Consider the following 16,887-nt stretch of genomic DNA (forward strand, 5'->3'; position numbering starts at 1 on the left):
AAGCAGCTCAACATCGTGAAACATGTTGAAAATAAGCAAATAAGCAGAGATAAAAATAATGGAGAGTTGGCAGATTTTAAGTGAAAATAAAAATCAGATAAGAATGTAAATGATTACTTAAGTCAAGCGGATTGCTGCAACAATATCAATGATGGCAAAACTGCCATAAAGGTTGGTTTAAAAGTCAACATTTAACACAACAGAATAACTTGATGTGTACTAGCAGATGTATATTGAATTATAGAAATTTACAGCATTAAAAACAAGGCTTTCCAGACCATCAAGCCCACGACAGCAAATAATTGCTATACAGCCTAATCCTGTTTCCCATGTCTTGAAGGTTCCAATACATTAAGTGTTCTGCTCGTACTGCAAGTGATGAAGATTTCTGCATTTGTAACCTTTTCAGGTGGTGAGTTTCAGACCTCCATCAGCTTCTAGATGAACAGAAGTCCTCAATGGCTCTTTAATTCTTCAACCAGCTATCTTAAATCCATCTCCCTGAGTTACCAATCTCTCTGTTTGTGGATATAGGTCCTGCATCAGATCTCCCTCAGCTTTATGAAGAAAATAAGTACAGCCTTTCTTCATAATTAAGCTTCTGAATTCTTGGAAACATCCTCATAAATCTCCTCTGCAGCCTCTGTGGTGCTATCACATCTTTTTAGTGGAATGGTGACCAGAGATATTAGCTATAATCTAACCAGTGCTTTATTATGTTAAAACACTAAGTTCACTATGACCGCCTTACATTATATCTCTCAACGAATAAAAGAAAAAAAAATTCAAAAGTATACAAATAAAGGGCTGTTGCATCACCAAACTGGAGCATTTATTGAGTCTCAGTATACATTTCTTGTTAATATCTACAATTCTTATTTCCTCCAGATCAGCACATAGAAGAACAGGACCATAAAGTACAATTTCCTCTTGTCTTCTTAACCACACCAATACCAGGCTTTGAAAATTATTGACTGTCTAGCCAGAACATCAAATGAGCAGATTTCTCATGTCCTTCAAACTCCACTGATGGCACAACCTCAGGGTGCTTGAGATCATATTGCTCAGTTGAAAGAAATGAATTCATACCTTATTACAAAACCTTATAAATGGAAAACAAATTTTCATGCTTCTCCCCTGAATTTGCTGAGGAGGTCCAGCTCTATGACTTGGTTCTGACAAAAATGATAATGACGTGGTGTTTACACAGAAACTTAGAGACTTGGATAATGTCTTCCTCAGATTATGCAACTCCTAAATGGCTGCGGACAAATGCAGATTAACATCCACCTGTTTTGACAAGATACAAAAGCCCATTTCCATCCATCTAAGATTTTTTTTCCATTTCAAAGTTACAGCTGATCCAAAACCTAGTCTATACACTGTCTAATCTTGAAGTTGCATATATTGTCTCTCACATTCTCAAGATTTTCCAGTACATGATATAGCCAATTTCAATTTTCTACTTTGGAGGTGCAGTCAAAGTATAGGGAATCTGCTACCCATTTTAAATACAGGAAAACCACCATGACCAGATAGCCCCTCTGTTTCACTGATGTTGATTGAGGGATAAACATTGGTCAGGACATCATTCAAGTAGTCTCATGAGAGCTTTACATCCACCTGAGAGGTTAGATGCTAATTCGTCTCTTCCAACATAAAGCACTTTCAACAGTGTAGCACACCCTTAATGCTGTACTGAAGTGTCATCCTCGTCCCTAGAGTAGAATTTGAACCTCTAGCCTTTGATTCAAAAGTGATGTACTTACATTGGCCCAACCCTGTTGCTTTAGCAATTTGTCATGTTTACGGGAAATGTCAGAACTTCTTCCATACTTTCTCAGGCTACTGGATGAAAAATTGAATGTATTAAATCACCTCTGCTCTAACTCTGATTGGAGTCTTGAACTCATTCCACAGAGATTTCTTGTGTGAAGAAAGGTCAATGCCTGCAGCTCCTATGTTTTATGTTTTTCATCCCTTTTCTGGATTATTTTTAAGCAGGGAATACATGAATTACCAAGGGCCTCTTCCCTTATTGCAAGAGTGACTTCCACAGACAAATTTCATTGCAATGAAAACATTCTACAGTGGGATATAATGTGCATTAACATTCTGTGCACTCAATATTATCTGAAGGAGATTAACCATGACTTGTGAGTAATTCCAGAGCCCTGCAGTGTTCAGTGTTAATATTAAGACTCAAAGCACAGGAAACCTGGCAGAGGATAAGAAAAAAATTATTCCCCCATGTTTCCTGCTGTTTGGTACTACATTTGAATAATAAAAAGGAGTACTGCATAAGAGCAAGGTCTATCTTATTCATATCCTCCAATTTATTTCTAATTATACCAAACTGAAGGTGGGCTGTGACATGATCAAGGACTCTTCACTTCAGGTAGGTGGTGTTTCCACACTACCCTTCAGCTTCTGAATAATATAACTCAATCACACCTTAGGAGAGTATCATACTGGAACTGCGTGGTGTGATTATTTTCTCAGTAGTTTAAAAATGAATTATTTTCAGTTGAGACTGCAGAACTGTCTTTCCTTATTGACCTCTTTCACCACTGAATCATTCCCTTCAAATAGAGACTGTCCCCACTGCTTTGCCTGATCAGAACAAAGGATAGCTTGTGGTGTAATTTTCAATGCACTTTAATTATTTCTGAGGCAGTGTCTGACATTTATCAATAAGGCATGGGGTTAATTCCCCCATTTTTTGTACTTTATTTATATAGTTACAGCTTGTCATGGTATATTACACAAAGCATACACCTTACATTGTTCAGCATTTAAATAAATTCATCTTACTAGCAGGCAAGGACATTAAATGAGATGGCTTATAATCATCCAACCATCTAGTAAAACTGGCTGTTCCTTTTTTATGTTTTATTACTGGGTGCATTTTTTAATCCAATTTGTTTTGAAGATTTTTTTGAAACATTTAATTGATAAAATAATTAGAAAGAACATTGACTTAAGCTTTAGAAAATCACCACAAACTACAAAACTTCCATCCAACTGTTGTCATTCAACATTTTTTTCCTTAGCAACCAAATTCGTACATGATATTGAAAGGGGCTGTGTTGATAGCAGGGGGGTGTGAGGCAAAAAACCTTGTGATATTAGGTGCAGAACCTAGAAGTATTCTCAGGATTATGTTTTCGTTGTAATATAATAAGTGTACATCTGGGTTTCATGGCACTGGGTGAGAAGAGGACCCACTTGTCACAATCTCAACTCCAGCACATAAAAGGCCAATCTAAATGAAAAACACTATCATCTTTTCTATCATTTTCATCTTCCAGCATCTGCAGTCCCTTGTTTCTCTAAAGGCTAATCTAAAGTTGCAATTTGCTGGATTTGAGTTCTGGGAAAAGGAGAAAGTAAAATTGTTTCAAGTCTGCTCACAGCTCTGTGGCTGTCCCCTTTGGCGTGCCACTGGAGACTATTTGGAGCAAGAGGGAAGTAATTTCCACAACAATCAGTGGAAGAATCCTGCTCAGTAACTGAGAAAGTGTGGATGGAGTCTGCCAGAAGTTGAGGAGCAGGAGCCAGATGACACACTCCTGGAACTTACACAGAAAGGAGTTTAATGGCCCAAGCCAGGATAGGAAAAGTGAGGATACTTACAAATTCCCCCACATTCTATTGTACACATCTTCACCTGGCACCTCCCATGAACCCCATCCACCATTTGTTCTGCTTTATTAAGCCCAGCTCATCCCATCATTCATTCCTCACACCTTGCTGCCTTGGAGGTGCACCCACCATTCTTTGACCATGAACTTCCTCACAACAGACAAGAATCTGAACTGGTTGCCTCTGTGCTGAGTAAGGCTTGGTAATTATACACGAGTACATAAGAGCATGTATTTAAGTCCGAATTCTTTTGTTAGGAGAGATAGGTGTTACTACTTTGCACACTTTAAACTGTTGAAAGATAAAATGGAAGCTATGAATTGCTGGAGGTAAATGGCAGGAGATGGAAAGGGGTGGGTTGGTGTTCAAGGGAAGGCTGGTTAATTGCAAAGTTGCTTTGCGTCAGTGGCATTGGGTAGTTAGGGCAGAAAGGGTACGCATCATGTTTCCTTGTGACCTTGCTCTACTGGCACAAATTAGTCTGCACATCTCTGTATCCTGGCCAGCAAAGTGAGAGCAGGGGACTATCTCGCCCTTGTTACTCATCTCTTCTACTTTCTCCATTAGTTATCTGAAGCAGATCTAATACTTTGTCTTCTTCCTCCTGCAGATCCAAACTCATTGATCCACAATGTTTTATAATGCACAGCAAATAATACTGATCATTTTGGAGACCCGGGCTGGTGCATAAGGGGTTGCTCCAAATGTGTTCAGACACTCGAAGTTCACCATCAGCATGCCAGCTTGTTTAATGGCACACCTGGTGATGTTAAGGCATTTATTGTAGTGTTGCTGTGATTCATTGCTTGGGTTCAGTCAACTTTGAAGTGGATCACCCAATAGGCAGATCCAAAGCACTCAGAGAGCTTAAATGGTCAGAAAGTAAAAGAAGATTTCCGTGAAATTGTTGCACAGGCAGCATTGTCCTGTGGTAGCATACCAGCTATGCAGTGATGGGGCTGACCTTGCAGTTGATGACAGCTCCTTAGAGATTTGGGGTTGCCTGAACTGCCATATTTGTGCAGTCAGTGTCTCCCTGCTCCTGTGTTAAGCCAGTGTGCTTTCCACATCCATTCTAACTCCATTGACTCAGTGATCCTGTAAATGTTTCTGGCTGCAGGTGGCTGCAGATGACAAACATTCCAAACCTCCTATGACATGACTGTCAGCAAAATTCCCAGCGTCTTCCTGTAGATCAGGTGGAAGATGGTATGGTGGCAAAAGAAACTTTGTCCCTCTCTCACATCTCATTCTCCTACCCTCTCAACTTCCCAACACTCCTCCCTTCTTAACTGCCTCTCACTTTGTTGCACTATTTCTGCCCATTGGAATATCTGCTCCACTTCTGTAACCTTCTATTTCCCTTTTGCATTTAACTCTGAGTTACTCAAGGTGAGTTCTCAAGGTATTGTTATATGGCATCTTTTCAATTTTTTAGCTAGTGCATCGCTCATTGGTCTTTTGCTTGGCTGATGCCTTGGGGGAAACAGTCTCTGTATGTGCAGTGTGCACCTGTCTAGTACTCTGGCTGTCATAACCTGCAACCATATTGTTATATGAGTTCCGCTTATCTCCCATCTGCTCAAAAATGCAATGATCTCACTGCTGGTGAAGATGACAGCGTTAGGATAAATGGCTATCACTTGAAACTGTGAAAGAAACACAATATGACAGTGAGACAGAGAGAGATAGAAGCTGGAGAGGGCAAGATGCTCAACCTGGACAAAGAGAAAGAGTAATGGAAAATAACATATATTGGAAATATGACAAAATTAAGGAAAGACCATGAAGGACATAAGAGCATAACAAAAAGATGCAGGAACAAGACACTTAGCAACCACCCCGCCCCCCCTGCACAGCCTTCCTACACACAAATGACACATTTATAGCTACTTTCTGTAAACCAATCCTCAATCAATGCCAGAATATTACCCCCAATACCATGCACTCGAATATTTTTTTAATTACCTCCAGTGTGACACCTTATCAAGGCTCATTTGGAAGTCCAAATATACCTTATTGCTATGTTGACCCTACTTTTTCTGCTAGATTCAACCTGAAAAAGGTCAGATTTGTCAAACATTGATTGGCCTTTTGTAAATCTACAGTATGTTGATACTGTCCAACTCTACTTTTCCCCCAAGTGCCCCATTAACACATACTAATGAAAGATTCCAGCATTTTCCCTACTTCTGATATCAGTTTAATGGGTCTAGAGTTTCTTGTTTACGCTCTCCCGGGGGTTATATTTGCTACCTTCTCTGAGGACCATGGAATTTTGGACGATGCTAACCAAAATCACGACATATATGCCTGGAGTTACTTATGTTATCTGTGTAACCTGAGTGCTGAGAATGATTTACTAGCTCCATCCATATAGTCTGGTTATATCTCCACAGCCACCTCTTTTAGAACACTAGAACGCAGACCATCAGGTCCAGGAGATATATCACTTTTCAATGCTATTAATTTCTCTAATACTCGCTGTTCATTTATGTTAATTTCTTTGATCTCCTTAGTTCTTCTAAACCTGTAGTTCTCTACTTTTTCCAAGAGAGTTTCTGCATCTTCCATAGAAATAGACAGAAAATATTTGTTTAATTTCATTTCCACTTCCTTTTTTCCCAATTTCTCATTGAAGGAACTTACACTGCAGAATATTTAATTTAAAATTATGCAAGGAACTATAGTGTATATTGTACAGGTATTTCCATTAGATACAAGGATGCTGGAGACTGTATATCCCACTTTGAAAGTGCAGGTCATAAACAGAGAGTAACTGTTATTGAGAAGAAATTTTGGACCCGAGTATATTTAGGACATTCAAATGTAATCTTTTTAGAAGACAATCAAAGCATTCACTTAGTTTTAACAGCAGCAAGCCATGCAGCTCCATTCTTAGGAAGTTTGCTCTGCTCTGTAAGTAAAACTAAGCAATATGTGCATGAACATAGTAAAATCATAGCTATAATTAACAATGCTCTCACAGCCCAGTGCTTTGTTACCACTAATGAACGTTTAAATGGAATCCTTTACGTTATGTCTCAATGGAACCAATGATGTGTGTGGATACAAACTGTGTCCTTTGTTAGTTCTCCTCTTCATGGAAGAATTTAAATTGAGGATGTTGGAGCTGCTTGCTTTTTAGTAATGATGAAACTCCAAATGGAATTTTTGACCTGGTAAATGACCTTGATAGAAGGAAGGAATTCTTATGAAAAATTGTGTTAGCTTATTCTTGAATAATGCCAGCAAGAACTTGTGCAGAATTAAAAGGCAACATTTCCGATTTTATGCTCAGGTTTCCTACATTATTTGTGTAACCTGAGTGTTGACATCACACTACTAGCTCTAGTAGACTCTGGTTATATTTTGTCTCTTATTTTAAGTTATTTTTCATAAAAACTCAGAAAGGTCAGCACAACTAATGCTGTTAAATTGAAACCAGGGGAAGAAAATAAAACATGGCTTACTCATTGTCCATCACCATTGGTATTGGATTGGCTGCTAAATCTGAAATCATCAGTAGTATCCCAGGAGAATACAGATGCTTCACAACTGCAAAGCTTCAAGATCCAAACACAGAGTTGTATTTGCTGTTTGTAAACTCAGTCTTGGCTTTTGAGCACATTCTAGCAGCAAGGAGTTTCTCAGCTGATTCCAAAAAGCAGATGCTCTTATGACATCCACAAGACTTGATACGGATGCATGAATTGATTCAAATTACATAGAAAGAGGGAGTCTGTTCATTGGTTTTGAGATCAAGCAGTACAATAGTTCAACTGCAGCACCACCAATAAGGGTCAATAGTTTTACACAGTTGCCCTGGACTTCAATGCGCGAGCTTCTTTTATTTTCAGAAGCAGATGCCAAGTCATGATTCAATTTTGAAAGAAGTAGCTGGGATTGCTGATGTCCCTAAAAGAATGGAAATCATCTTCAGGAGACTGGAGAACTTAATGACATCCTTCCCAACATTGATAAAAATTGAAAAAAAGTGGATTGGTTGGATGAAGATTTTACTGGTTCTCAAACTCTGCCAAACAGCAAAATATTGGCAATGCAAACTGAAGGCACGTCACACGTTCTGGTCTGGGATTTCTCAAATGTTTTGACCAGATCTGACCATTTCCCTATGTTATGGAAGGTTGTCAAGCAACTTTAAGTGTCTTTCCTGTGGCTTTGATGATATAGGAAGAGTTATTTGTTTTGACAAGGAGAATTGCATTTGCATTTTCTCCAAAAACTATTTTGCATCTCTGATTAGGTGCAATGAAAACATGTTTAAGACTGATAGCTATCATTCCATTTAATATGAAACTTATCTTCTTTATCAGGTATAATGAGTAATCTTCACAACCATCAGAGCACGAATTCCTGGAATACCATCCAAGTTTCAAGAGGTAGATGATGAAAATGTAGACACCCGTCTACCTTCCAGCACCAAACATCCATAAAATGTGAATATTATTTTGAAGGCATTTTTGTTGAACGAAGATGCTGTAGAAATGTTAACACTGTTCTCTTTCCATAGTTGCTGCCTGACCTGCTGATGTTTTTAGCATTTTCTGTTTTTATTTCACATTTCCAACATTTGCAGTGTTTTGATTTTCAAGGTACTACAGAATATCGGAGAGAAGTTTTTAAACAAGTTTTTCTACTATCTGTGTGTCAAATATATCCAATTGCTCCCAAGTGCGATGTGGGCAGATTTATGAAGGGCCTATTTTCATGTGCACAAATTGGTTTCAAGAGATATGGTCATCTGTCTTAAAGGATGCCAGCCACTACTTTTTATAATTTTACATAAAAGGCTGTTTATTTGTCATTTTTTTTCATTTACAATGGAATTACTGTCAATGTTTATTTGCCTGGCATTTCCATGATGGAATAACCATTCTAAAATAGATATATAAAGATATCGTAATATGTAGTGTGCAAATTATACTCAGTTTTCCTTCCCTGCCATTAAATACACATAACATTTGGTAACTAAGTTAGGTCAACAAAATTAATATAGACCACCAAAAGCCCTCTCATATGGATAAAAGCAAGTTAAAAATTTCAAAACTAACAGTTAAAATTTGACAGGAATGACTGTGATTACAGATTTATTCTGCTACTGTCATAAACTTCAGTTTAGCATTAGGTTTACCTTTTAACAGTCAATATTCTACCATTTGTGTAAATTTTCAAACTAAATATTCAGGTAGCTTTACAAACTCTCCAAATTATATTTTTTTCATGCTAATATTTTACTAAAGCTCACATACGCATTATTTGTTTCACAGTTTTTATGAGCAATATTATAAATGAATCTTTGCATACTATTTATAGTGGACAAATATAACTATGAACATTCCGTTGCTTATTTCTGTTATTTTGGGTAAACAGAAGATGACGGCTTTGCTTTTTTATTTCGGTATTAGAACAGAAGCTTGAGGAAAACTGTTTCACATCTTGGCACTTAAGATTAGAATACAATACGACATGCTGCTAATTCTGTTTACTTGCCTTAGTGGTTTTAACCTTGTTGCCACTGCTGCAGGACCATCCGGAAAGATCTGGAAGAACCTTGCATTCTTCACCCTCTAGGCAGGGATTCATGTGGCACCACCACTTCTGCATCACTACAGAGGCTGGAAAAGCATGAAAAGGAAAGGATTCCAGATTAGTGAGAAGTGATAAGCAAATGACCCTGTTGGACATGCAGATATAAAATAGAAAAGAAACTATTTAGGTTTTATTATTGCAGTTGTGGTAAGAACCTCGAACAAAGGAGCTATTAAATACAATTTACTTCATTGTCTGGCTGTTAAGGTCAATTTGGTTTTATGGCTTGGTTTTTGAGCTCCATTTACTTGCCTCATGGTTCCAACCAAAATAAACAGGACTTGATTATAAATGAGATTATCTGAGTTTCAGTAGGTTCTGGATTAACTCTGAAATGGATTGATTCTACCAGTTAACTAAGATAACCATTTATAGAATGTAAAGATCTTTGATTTTAAATCTGTTTCTCTCTTTTGTTTCATTCCTTTGGCACTACTCATCTCTGCAGCAACTTTCTTCAGTTTTGAACCCATGGATCCTCCAACCCCAGTGTATAGAAATAAACAACAAGAAGTTGTTTTTGCCCACCACGAGAAAGCTCTCATCCCACTTCCTGTCCCCTGTAATGACAAAGGTTGAAGGCAAATGGGCAAGTACTTCATACTGTCAGCCAAGAATTTGAGATGACCAATTACAACAAGGCTGTCAACAGAGGCTGTTTGAGAGCTCAAACACAGCTCAAACGCCAACTATAAATTCGCCAATGACACCACTGTTGTTGGCAGTACCTCAGATGATGACGAGGAGGCATACAGGAGTGAGATAGATCAGCTGGTTGAGTAGTGCTGCAACAACAACCTCGCACTCAATGTCAGCAAGACCAAGGAATTGATTGTGGACTTCAGGAGGGGGAGCTCAGGAGAACACACACCAGTCCTCATTGAGGGGTCAGCAATGGAAAGGGTGAGCAACTTCAAGTTCCTGGGCGTCAATATCTTGGAGGAGCTACCCTGGGCCCAATACATTGGTGTAATCATGAAAAAGGCACGCCAGAGTTTGAGGAGACTCAGTATGTCACCAAAGACTCTTATAAATTTCTATAGCTGTATGGTGGAGAGCATTCTGACCTGCTGCATCACAGCCTGGTATGGAGGTTCCAAACCATAGGATTGCAAGAGGCTGCAGAGGATTGTAGCCTCAGCCAGCTCCATTACAGGCACAACCCTCCCCACCATCGAGGACATCCTCAAATGGCAGCATCCATCACTAAGGACACTCACCATCCGGGTCTTGCCCTCTTCTTGTTACTACCATCATGGAGGAGGTACAGGACCCACACTCAATGGTTCAGAAACAGCTTCTTCCCTTCCACCATCAGATTTCTGAACAGCCTTTGAACCCATTAACTGCCTTGTTATTCCTTTTTTTGCACGATTTATTTATTTTGTAATTTATTGTAATTTTACATGTTGCACTGTACTGCTGCTACAAAACAAAAAATTTCACATCACCCAAGTCAGTGATAATAAATCTGATTCTGATTCTGAGGAGGAAATCTCATTTATTTCTGAAGTATGTATGAGCTCTGATAAATGAAGAAATTCAGGAGTTGCTGTCAGTGCTTCCCTGCTGTCCTACAGAGAGGGCAATTGTACCCCTTTCCAGCATTACCTGCAGAAGTCAGTGAGTATTTATTCTGACCATAAATAGAAACCCTGGAAATATTGTTTGTTGCATGGTTTAGCTACTTAATGAAGAACTTAACCATTATTACCATTTAACAACCTCTCTGTCCCCCCATAAACTAATGTTGTAGTTGTGAATAACTATTTCAAAGTTTCTGACCTATTTATAATAATAAGAAATCACTTTTATATTTGATTTTCAAAATTTATGATATTTCAGCCGCCTTAATCTCATGTGTATGTTCAAATCTTCATTTCATAATCTGTAAAAAAAAATTAGTTAAGGTTGTTTTTTGCAACTTGGTCTTCTGCCTGAGAATTCTTCAATGGGAGTGACTGCTCAGTTTGCTGGATGACATCACTTGTTGGGTGCCAGAGATCCCTCAGGCCTAACCACTGACCAAAACCAACTTGAAGAAGGGGGAAATCCATACCACAGTGATCTCTAGGTTTTAGTGGGCAGGCTTCTTTGACATCAGCAGAAGGCTCCATTACAGCACCACTAGAGGTAAAATGTAAATTATCTTTTGCTGAGACCTCAATTTATAATCTTATAAGATAGATGAGATGAGATAAGATATCTTTATTAGTCACATGTACATCAAAACACATAGTGAAACGCATCTTTTGCGCAAAGTGTTCTGGGGGCAGCCTGCAAGTGTCGCCACGCTTCCAGCGCCATCATAGCATGCCCTGAACTTCCAAACCTGTATGTCTTTGGAATGTGGGAAACCCATGCAGACACAGGGAGAACGTACAAACTCTTTACAGACAGCGGCCGGAATTGAACCTGGGTCGCTGGCGCTGTAATAGTGTTATGCTAACCACTACACTATGGTGCCTGCCAGTTACTGTTGAATGAAGAAAATTAATGGTGATGTAGGGGCTGAAGAGAATGAAATATGCAGCAGCTGTCCTTAATTTTTGCACATTTTCATCAAATAGGATTCATCCTGCATATCTTTAAATTAAATGGTTCAATCTTCCAGTTGTATTCAATCCTGATCTCGGATACTGTCTGTGTGAGTTTGCATGTTTTCCCTTTGACCATGTGGGTTTCCTCAGGATCCTCCAGCTTCCTCCCACATCCCAAAGATGTGGGGGTTGGTAGGTTGATTAGCCAAATAAATTGCCCGAATATGTAGGTGATAGTGGAATCTGGGGAGAGCTGATGAGAACGTGAGGAGATTAAAAAAATGTGATGAATGCAAAATTATTGTTAATGGGTGGTTTATGGTCGGTGCAGACTTGGTGGGCCAGACGACCTGCTTCAATGCTGTATTATTCTATGACTGTATGAACAAGAATCGATCAGAAGGAAACATAATACCAGCTATTTTAACACTAAAAGGTATGTTTAGATTAGTGCCAAACTAAGACGACAGAACTATTACCGGACCCCATTAGAGTTCATTAGATTTCACATATATACATTAATTAAGCAACCTTTCACCTATGTATAATGGCACAAAAGCTCCACAGTCATCTTGTGGAAAAGACAGCCTTGCAGTAAGAAGTACCTTCATCAGAAAATATGATTTTCAATATTTGTAGTTTCTGGCACAATTTCTACTAATTTAACACTAAATACTAATAATACAGCACCAAAAGACAACAGAAAATTAATGTGGAGTGATATTTTGTGCTCTTTTTGGCCCTGCTATCCCGAACATTTCAACTTCTGTATTATATATCATTTAAATAGATGGGGGTTAAACTTTGCATGGTATTGGAAATACCTTGGCTGACTCTGATTAGATTAATTTCTTAAACAAACTTCCCAGAATAGCAAACAGAAATCCTTTTGTTGAAATTGTCTTTAGCTACTGAATCCATCCTGTGCCCTCATTAGATTTTTCTCATATTTTCAATTAATGCAGACCTTCACAGTGCAGCAGCAGACGTCTTTAGATAATGCAGAAAATTAACTGATTAATAGATAAACAAGCATACTAAAAGTAATTTAATGTATATATATTATTGGCCACATCAAGCGTACCTCTTGCTGATGGTTCTGCAGTCCATGGCTTGGCATGTCTCTGGCTTCTGCATTCAGCCAAACACAGAAGTCCAAGAGGAGCCAGAGGTCAGATACGGAGATGTCTGATCTCTTTCTGGTCCAATGGGCTCACCACTGAGTACAGCAGAGGAGCTGAACTGGAGGACCAGATGTAGGCTAATACAAGTACACCGCCATTCACTTGAATGATGTGACCAACTATGAAGAAAAGGCAAGTTATTTTATTTTAATATTTCTGATTAGTTGTTATCATTTTGGGATTTTTGTAGTTATATTCCCACATATCTTAAAGCAAAGCTTGGCAAATAGCTTAAATCTGAAAGAAATCAATTATTTTAAGGAAAATTTTGACTATTCAGTTATCTTTATTAGTCACGTGTACATCGAAACACACAGTGAAATACATCTTTGCATAGAATATTCTGGGGACAGCCCGCAAGTGTCGCCACGCTTCTGGCGCCAACATAGCATGCCCACAACTTCCTAACCCATACGTCTTTGGAATGTGGGACGAAACCGGAGCACCCGGAGGAAACCCACATAGTACGGGTATTATTTGCACCAAAGATCACAAACGTATTTGCTGAATGGTAGGAAACAAATGGGAGAGCTGGTAAAGTGAAACAGTTCTCTTTCCTAAAGATTCTCCATTTAATTCACTGGTTTCAGTTGCAGATGAGACTTTTGCTGTGCAATTTTGCTATCTGATCCACGTGGTAGCTGATATTGGCCATATTTGTTTTACTTCCTTTGATCTCTTATAAGCTTCATTGGTATTGGTATTGGTTTATTATTGTCACTTGTACCAAGGTACAGTGAAAAACTTGTCTTGCATGGCATTCGTACAGATCAATTAATTACACAGTGCATTGAGGTAGTACAGAGTGCATTGAAGTAGTACAGGGCAAAAACAATAACAGAATACAGAGTAAAGTGTCACGGCTACAGGGAAGTGCATTACAGGTAGACAATAAGGTGCAAGGTCATAACAAGGTAGATTGTGAGGTCAAGAGTCCATTTCATCATATAAGGGAACCGTTCAACAGTCTTATCACAGTGGGATAGAAACTGTCCTTGAGCCTGGTGGTATGTGCCCTCAGGCTCCTGTATCTTCTGCCTGATGGGAGAGGAGAGAAGAGAGAACGACCCAGGTGGGTGGGGTGTTTGATTATGCTGACTGCTTCACCAAGGCAGCGAGAGGTGTAGACAGAGTCCTTGGAGGGGAGGCTGGTTTCCATGATGTGCTGAGCTGTGTCCACAACTCTCCTGGCACACACATTGTCTTCTGATTGAAAGGGCAAGCAGGCAACTTTATCATGACCTCAATCAATGCTGCTGCATAACCTGCTACGTGGAAATGACCCAGGGTTTTGTGGAATCACACCTGATCAATCCCTTGCTTGTGGTGTTGCAGCTTCAGAGCAAGACACGTAGATGGAATGCCAGGCCCGATCATTATGTGTGCATTCCGTAAACTTCCGCTGGTTCACAAAGAGCTCCAATCACAACATTCAGGTAACACAAGAGAAACAAAGGACTGCAGATGCTGAAATCTAGATGAAACACGATAATGCTGGAGGAATTCAGCAGGCCAGGCAGCATCCATGGAGTAAAGCAGGCGGTCAACATTTTGAGTCAAGACCCTTCGTCAGGACACTTGTGTATTCTTCAGAGTCCTGAAGAAGAGTCCTGACCCAAAACAGTGACCGCCTGCTTTTCTCCACGGATGCCACCTGGCCTGCTGAGTTTCTCCAGCATCATCGTGTTTCACTCAGGTAACACATTTGGCTTCCGTGCTTTTTGGAGTGGAGGAAAGGGACTGGTATTAGTGGGCAGTGGGTGAGAGGTAGAGGGGTGGGTGGAAGAGCAAGAGATTTCAGTGGGATAGCTAAATATGGGTAACCATGGATGTCCTCCAAAACCAAATGGCATTATTTAATAAATTTATCTCCACCTTCCAGCCAGCAGCCAATTGGCTGTCCGTCATGTGGGAGGCCCTCTGGAAGGTCAGAGACATGGAATCAACCAGAGTGGAAGAAAGGAGGGAAGGAGAGAGATGTATTGCATTTTGTGTGAAATCACAGGTCCGTGGGATTGTGAGTCAAAGGTCATCGGATCAAGGGTTTGGAGCCGAGATTATGGGCTAGGATGGATGCTGGGTTAGAGGGATACTGTTGGTATCCCAGGTCCCATGAACATGGCGGATGAGCATGGGGAAAGCACACCTGCATCTCCTAGACCACCAGTAATGCTGTTAAGACAGTTACTCTCACCTCCTTTCAGGGATCTCCAAGCCCTGGAATACATGGTCTGCACCACTGAAATCTGTCAAAGGATATGCCACAAGTGCTTATTAGCATTTTTAAATCTCTCAAGAGCAGACTCCTTGCCCTGCTCCTCTAGTCTATCCCAACTAAAAAGCAAGATTAGGATCAGACTTCAGATGTTTCAGAAAGAAATACGGAGTTAAAATTCTCACTTTGTGAGCTGTACTGTTCAAATTACATCTGTGATTTTGCTAATGAAATTAGCCCAATGTGTGACCAGCGATGTTCGTGACGGGGTTCTGTCAACCAAGCTGCATGGGAGACAGAGGTCAGCTGAGTGTTTGTAAAAATGCCGGAGAGTGCTTCAGACATTTAGTGATGTCACTCTGGGGCATGTTTTGTACATATTTTAATTGCTGTGAAGTAGGTGTCAGTTACATTCCCTTTTAGACGTAGGTCTGCTAATCCCCAGTGAAAAATATTTGCACCTTGTACATCACTTTAATTTTAAAATATTAGAGCATTCTCAAAAATGGTTGATGAAAAAGGAAGCTTCTGCATTTAATGCCAAGCTCAAAGTAAAAATATAAATTTAGAACTGTAATTTGAAGTCAATAGCTGAGTATATACATTAAAATAACAACCAGTTCTATGATAAATGTCAAATGATTTATGAGCAAGCAGAGTTCTTTTCTATATCAGCACACCTTGCCAAGAAAAAGAGGCAAAAAAAACTTAAGTTTGGGGCAAAAGGGATAAATTACTGGAAAGAAAAAGCACATTAACTTTTTTTTATATAGCTTTGCATTCTACACACTGCATATTCTTGTTTGAAGATACATAGTACATCCCCAGGAGAAATCCTGCTACGAACTAACGAGCTCATTCATTGAAATGAGTGAAATGCCAGCACTCCAGACTAGACCCACACACCTCACTCTACAGTAAAAATACCTTTGCTTTTATTGTACTAGACTGAAAATGAATAATTCCATAATAAACACTTGCATTTGACTTGATGTTATCCTGAATAACCAAGGAATCTCAGCACCAAATTATAAGTATGTGTTATAATTAAAAGCTGAGGTGATGTCAAGGAACTGCCTCCACGTTTCTTAATTATACAATTATGAGAAAATTACTTCTGCAGGTCATGTTAAATATAGAAAAATCTTTCGAAATTTCAATGTTTTACAATGTTCAATACATTGTTACTTACAGGAAAGAGCTATTGCAGAGCAGTATTATAAATGTAGTAATGATTGGTTCATTTCTTCAAATGATTAAAATATTCCCAATTTTATCTGAGAATTTCATTTAGAATCTAAGACTGTAAACATTTTCTCTGTGTGTTTTGGATGTTAAAATGTCCAGAATTGTTTCCAAAATTCAATGCACGGGCACTTTTATGACACAAGCCATCTAAAATAACATATCAACAAAGACATCAAAGCAAGCACAGTTTACACCCATCAGGAGTAAGTAGGGTAGGCAGAATCATGCAGTCAGCAAGTTCAATGGTGCTTTGGTGTCAGCACTATCATTTTGGATCTCACTTAACCTCCCAATGTTGAGCTTGCATCCAGCCACAGCAAGGACACCCTACCAGCACTTTTTAAAGGAATCATCAACTACCAAGTGTTGCTAATTGACTTCCATTGGCTGCTGCCATGGTTCGACAAGATTTTGAGGCTATCTATTGTTATTTTTAAATTAT

General features: G+C 39.2%; 1 protein-coding gene across 1 annotated transcript in view; it reads right to left on the reverse strand.

The window, feature by feature from the left end:
• Positions 1-6,030: 6,030 nt before the first annotated feature.
• Positions 6,031-16,887, reverse strand: part of LOC127571347 (chemokine-like protein TAFA-4) — a 125,365-nt gene continuing 114,508 nt past the window's right edge. The window contains exons 3-4 of the mRNA XM_052017636.1: positions 9,156-9,284; positions 6,031-6,212 (exon numbers count right to left, since the gene is read on the reverse strand). Of these exons, the coding sequence (XP_051873596.1) occupies positions 6,031-6,212; positions 9,156-9,284 (311 nt within the window). The remainder of the gene's footprint in view (positions 6,213-9,155; positions 9,285-16,887) is intronic.

The sequence above is a fragment of the Pristis pectinata genome, chromosome 6 (assembly GCF_009764475.1).
Source record: "Pristis pectinata isolate sPriPec2 chromosome 6, sPriPec2.1.pri, whole genome shotgun sequence".
NCBI lineage: Eukaryota > Metazoa > Chordata > Chondrichthyes > Rhinopristiformes > Pristidae > Pristis > Pristis pectinata.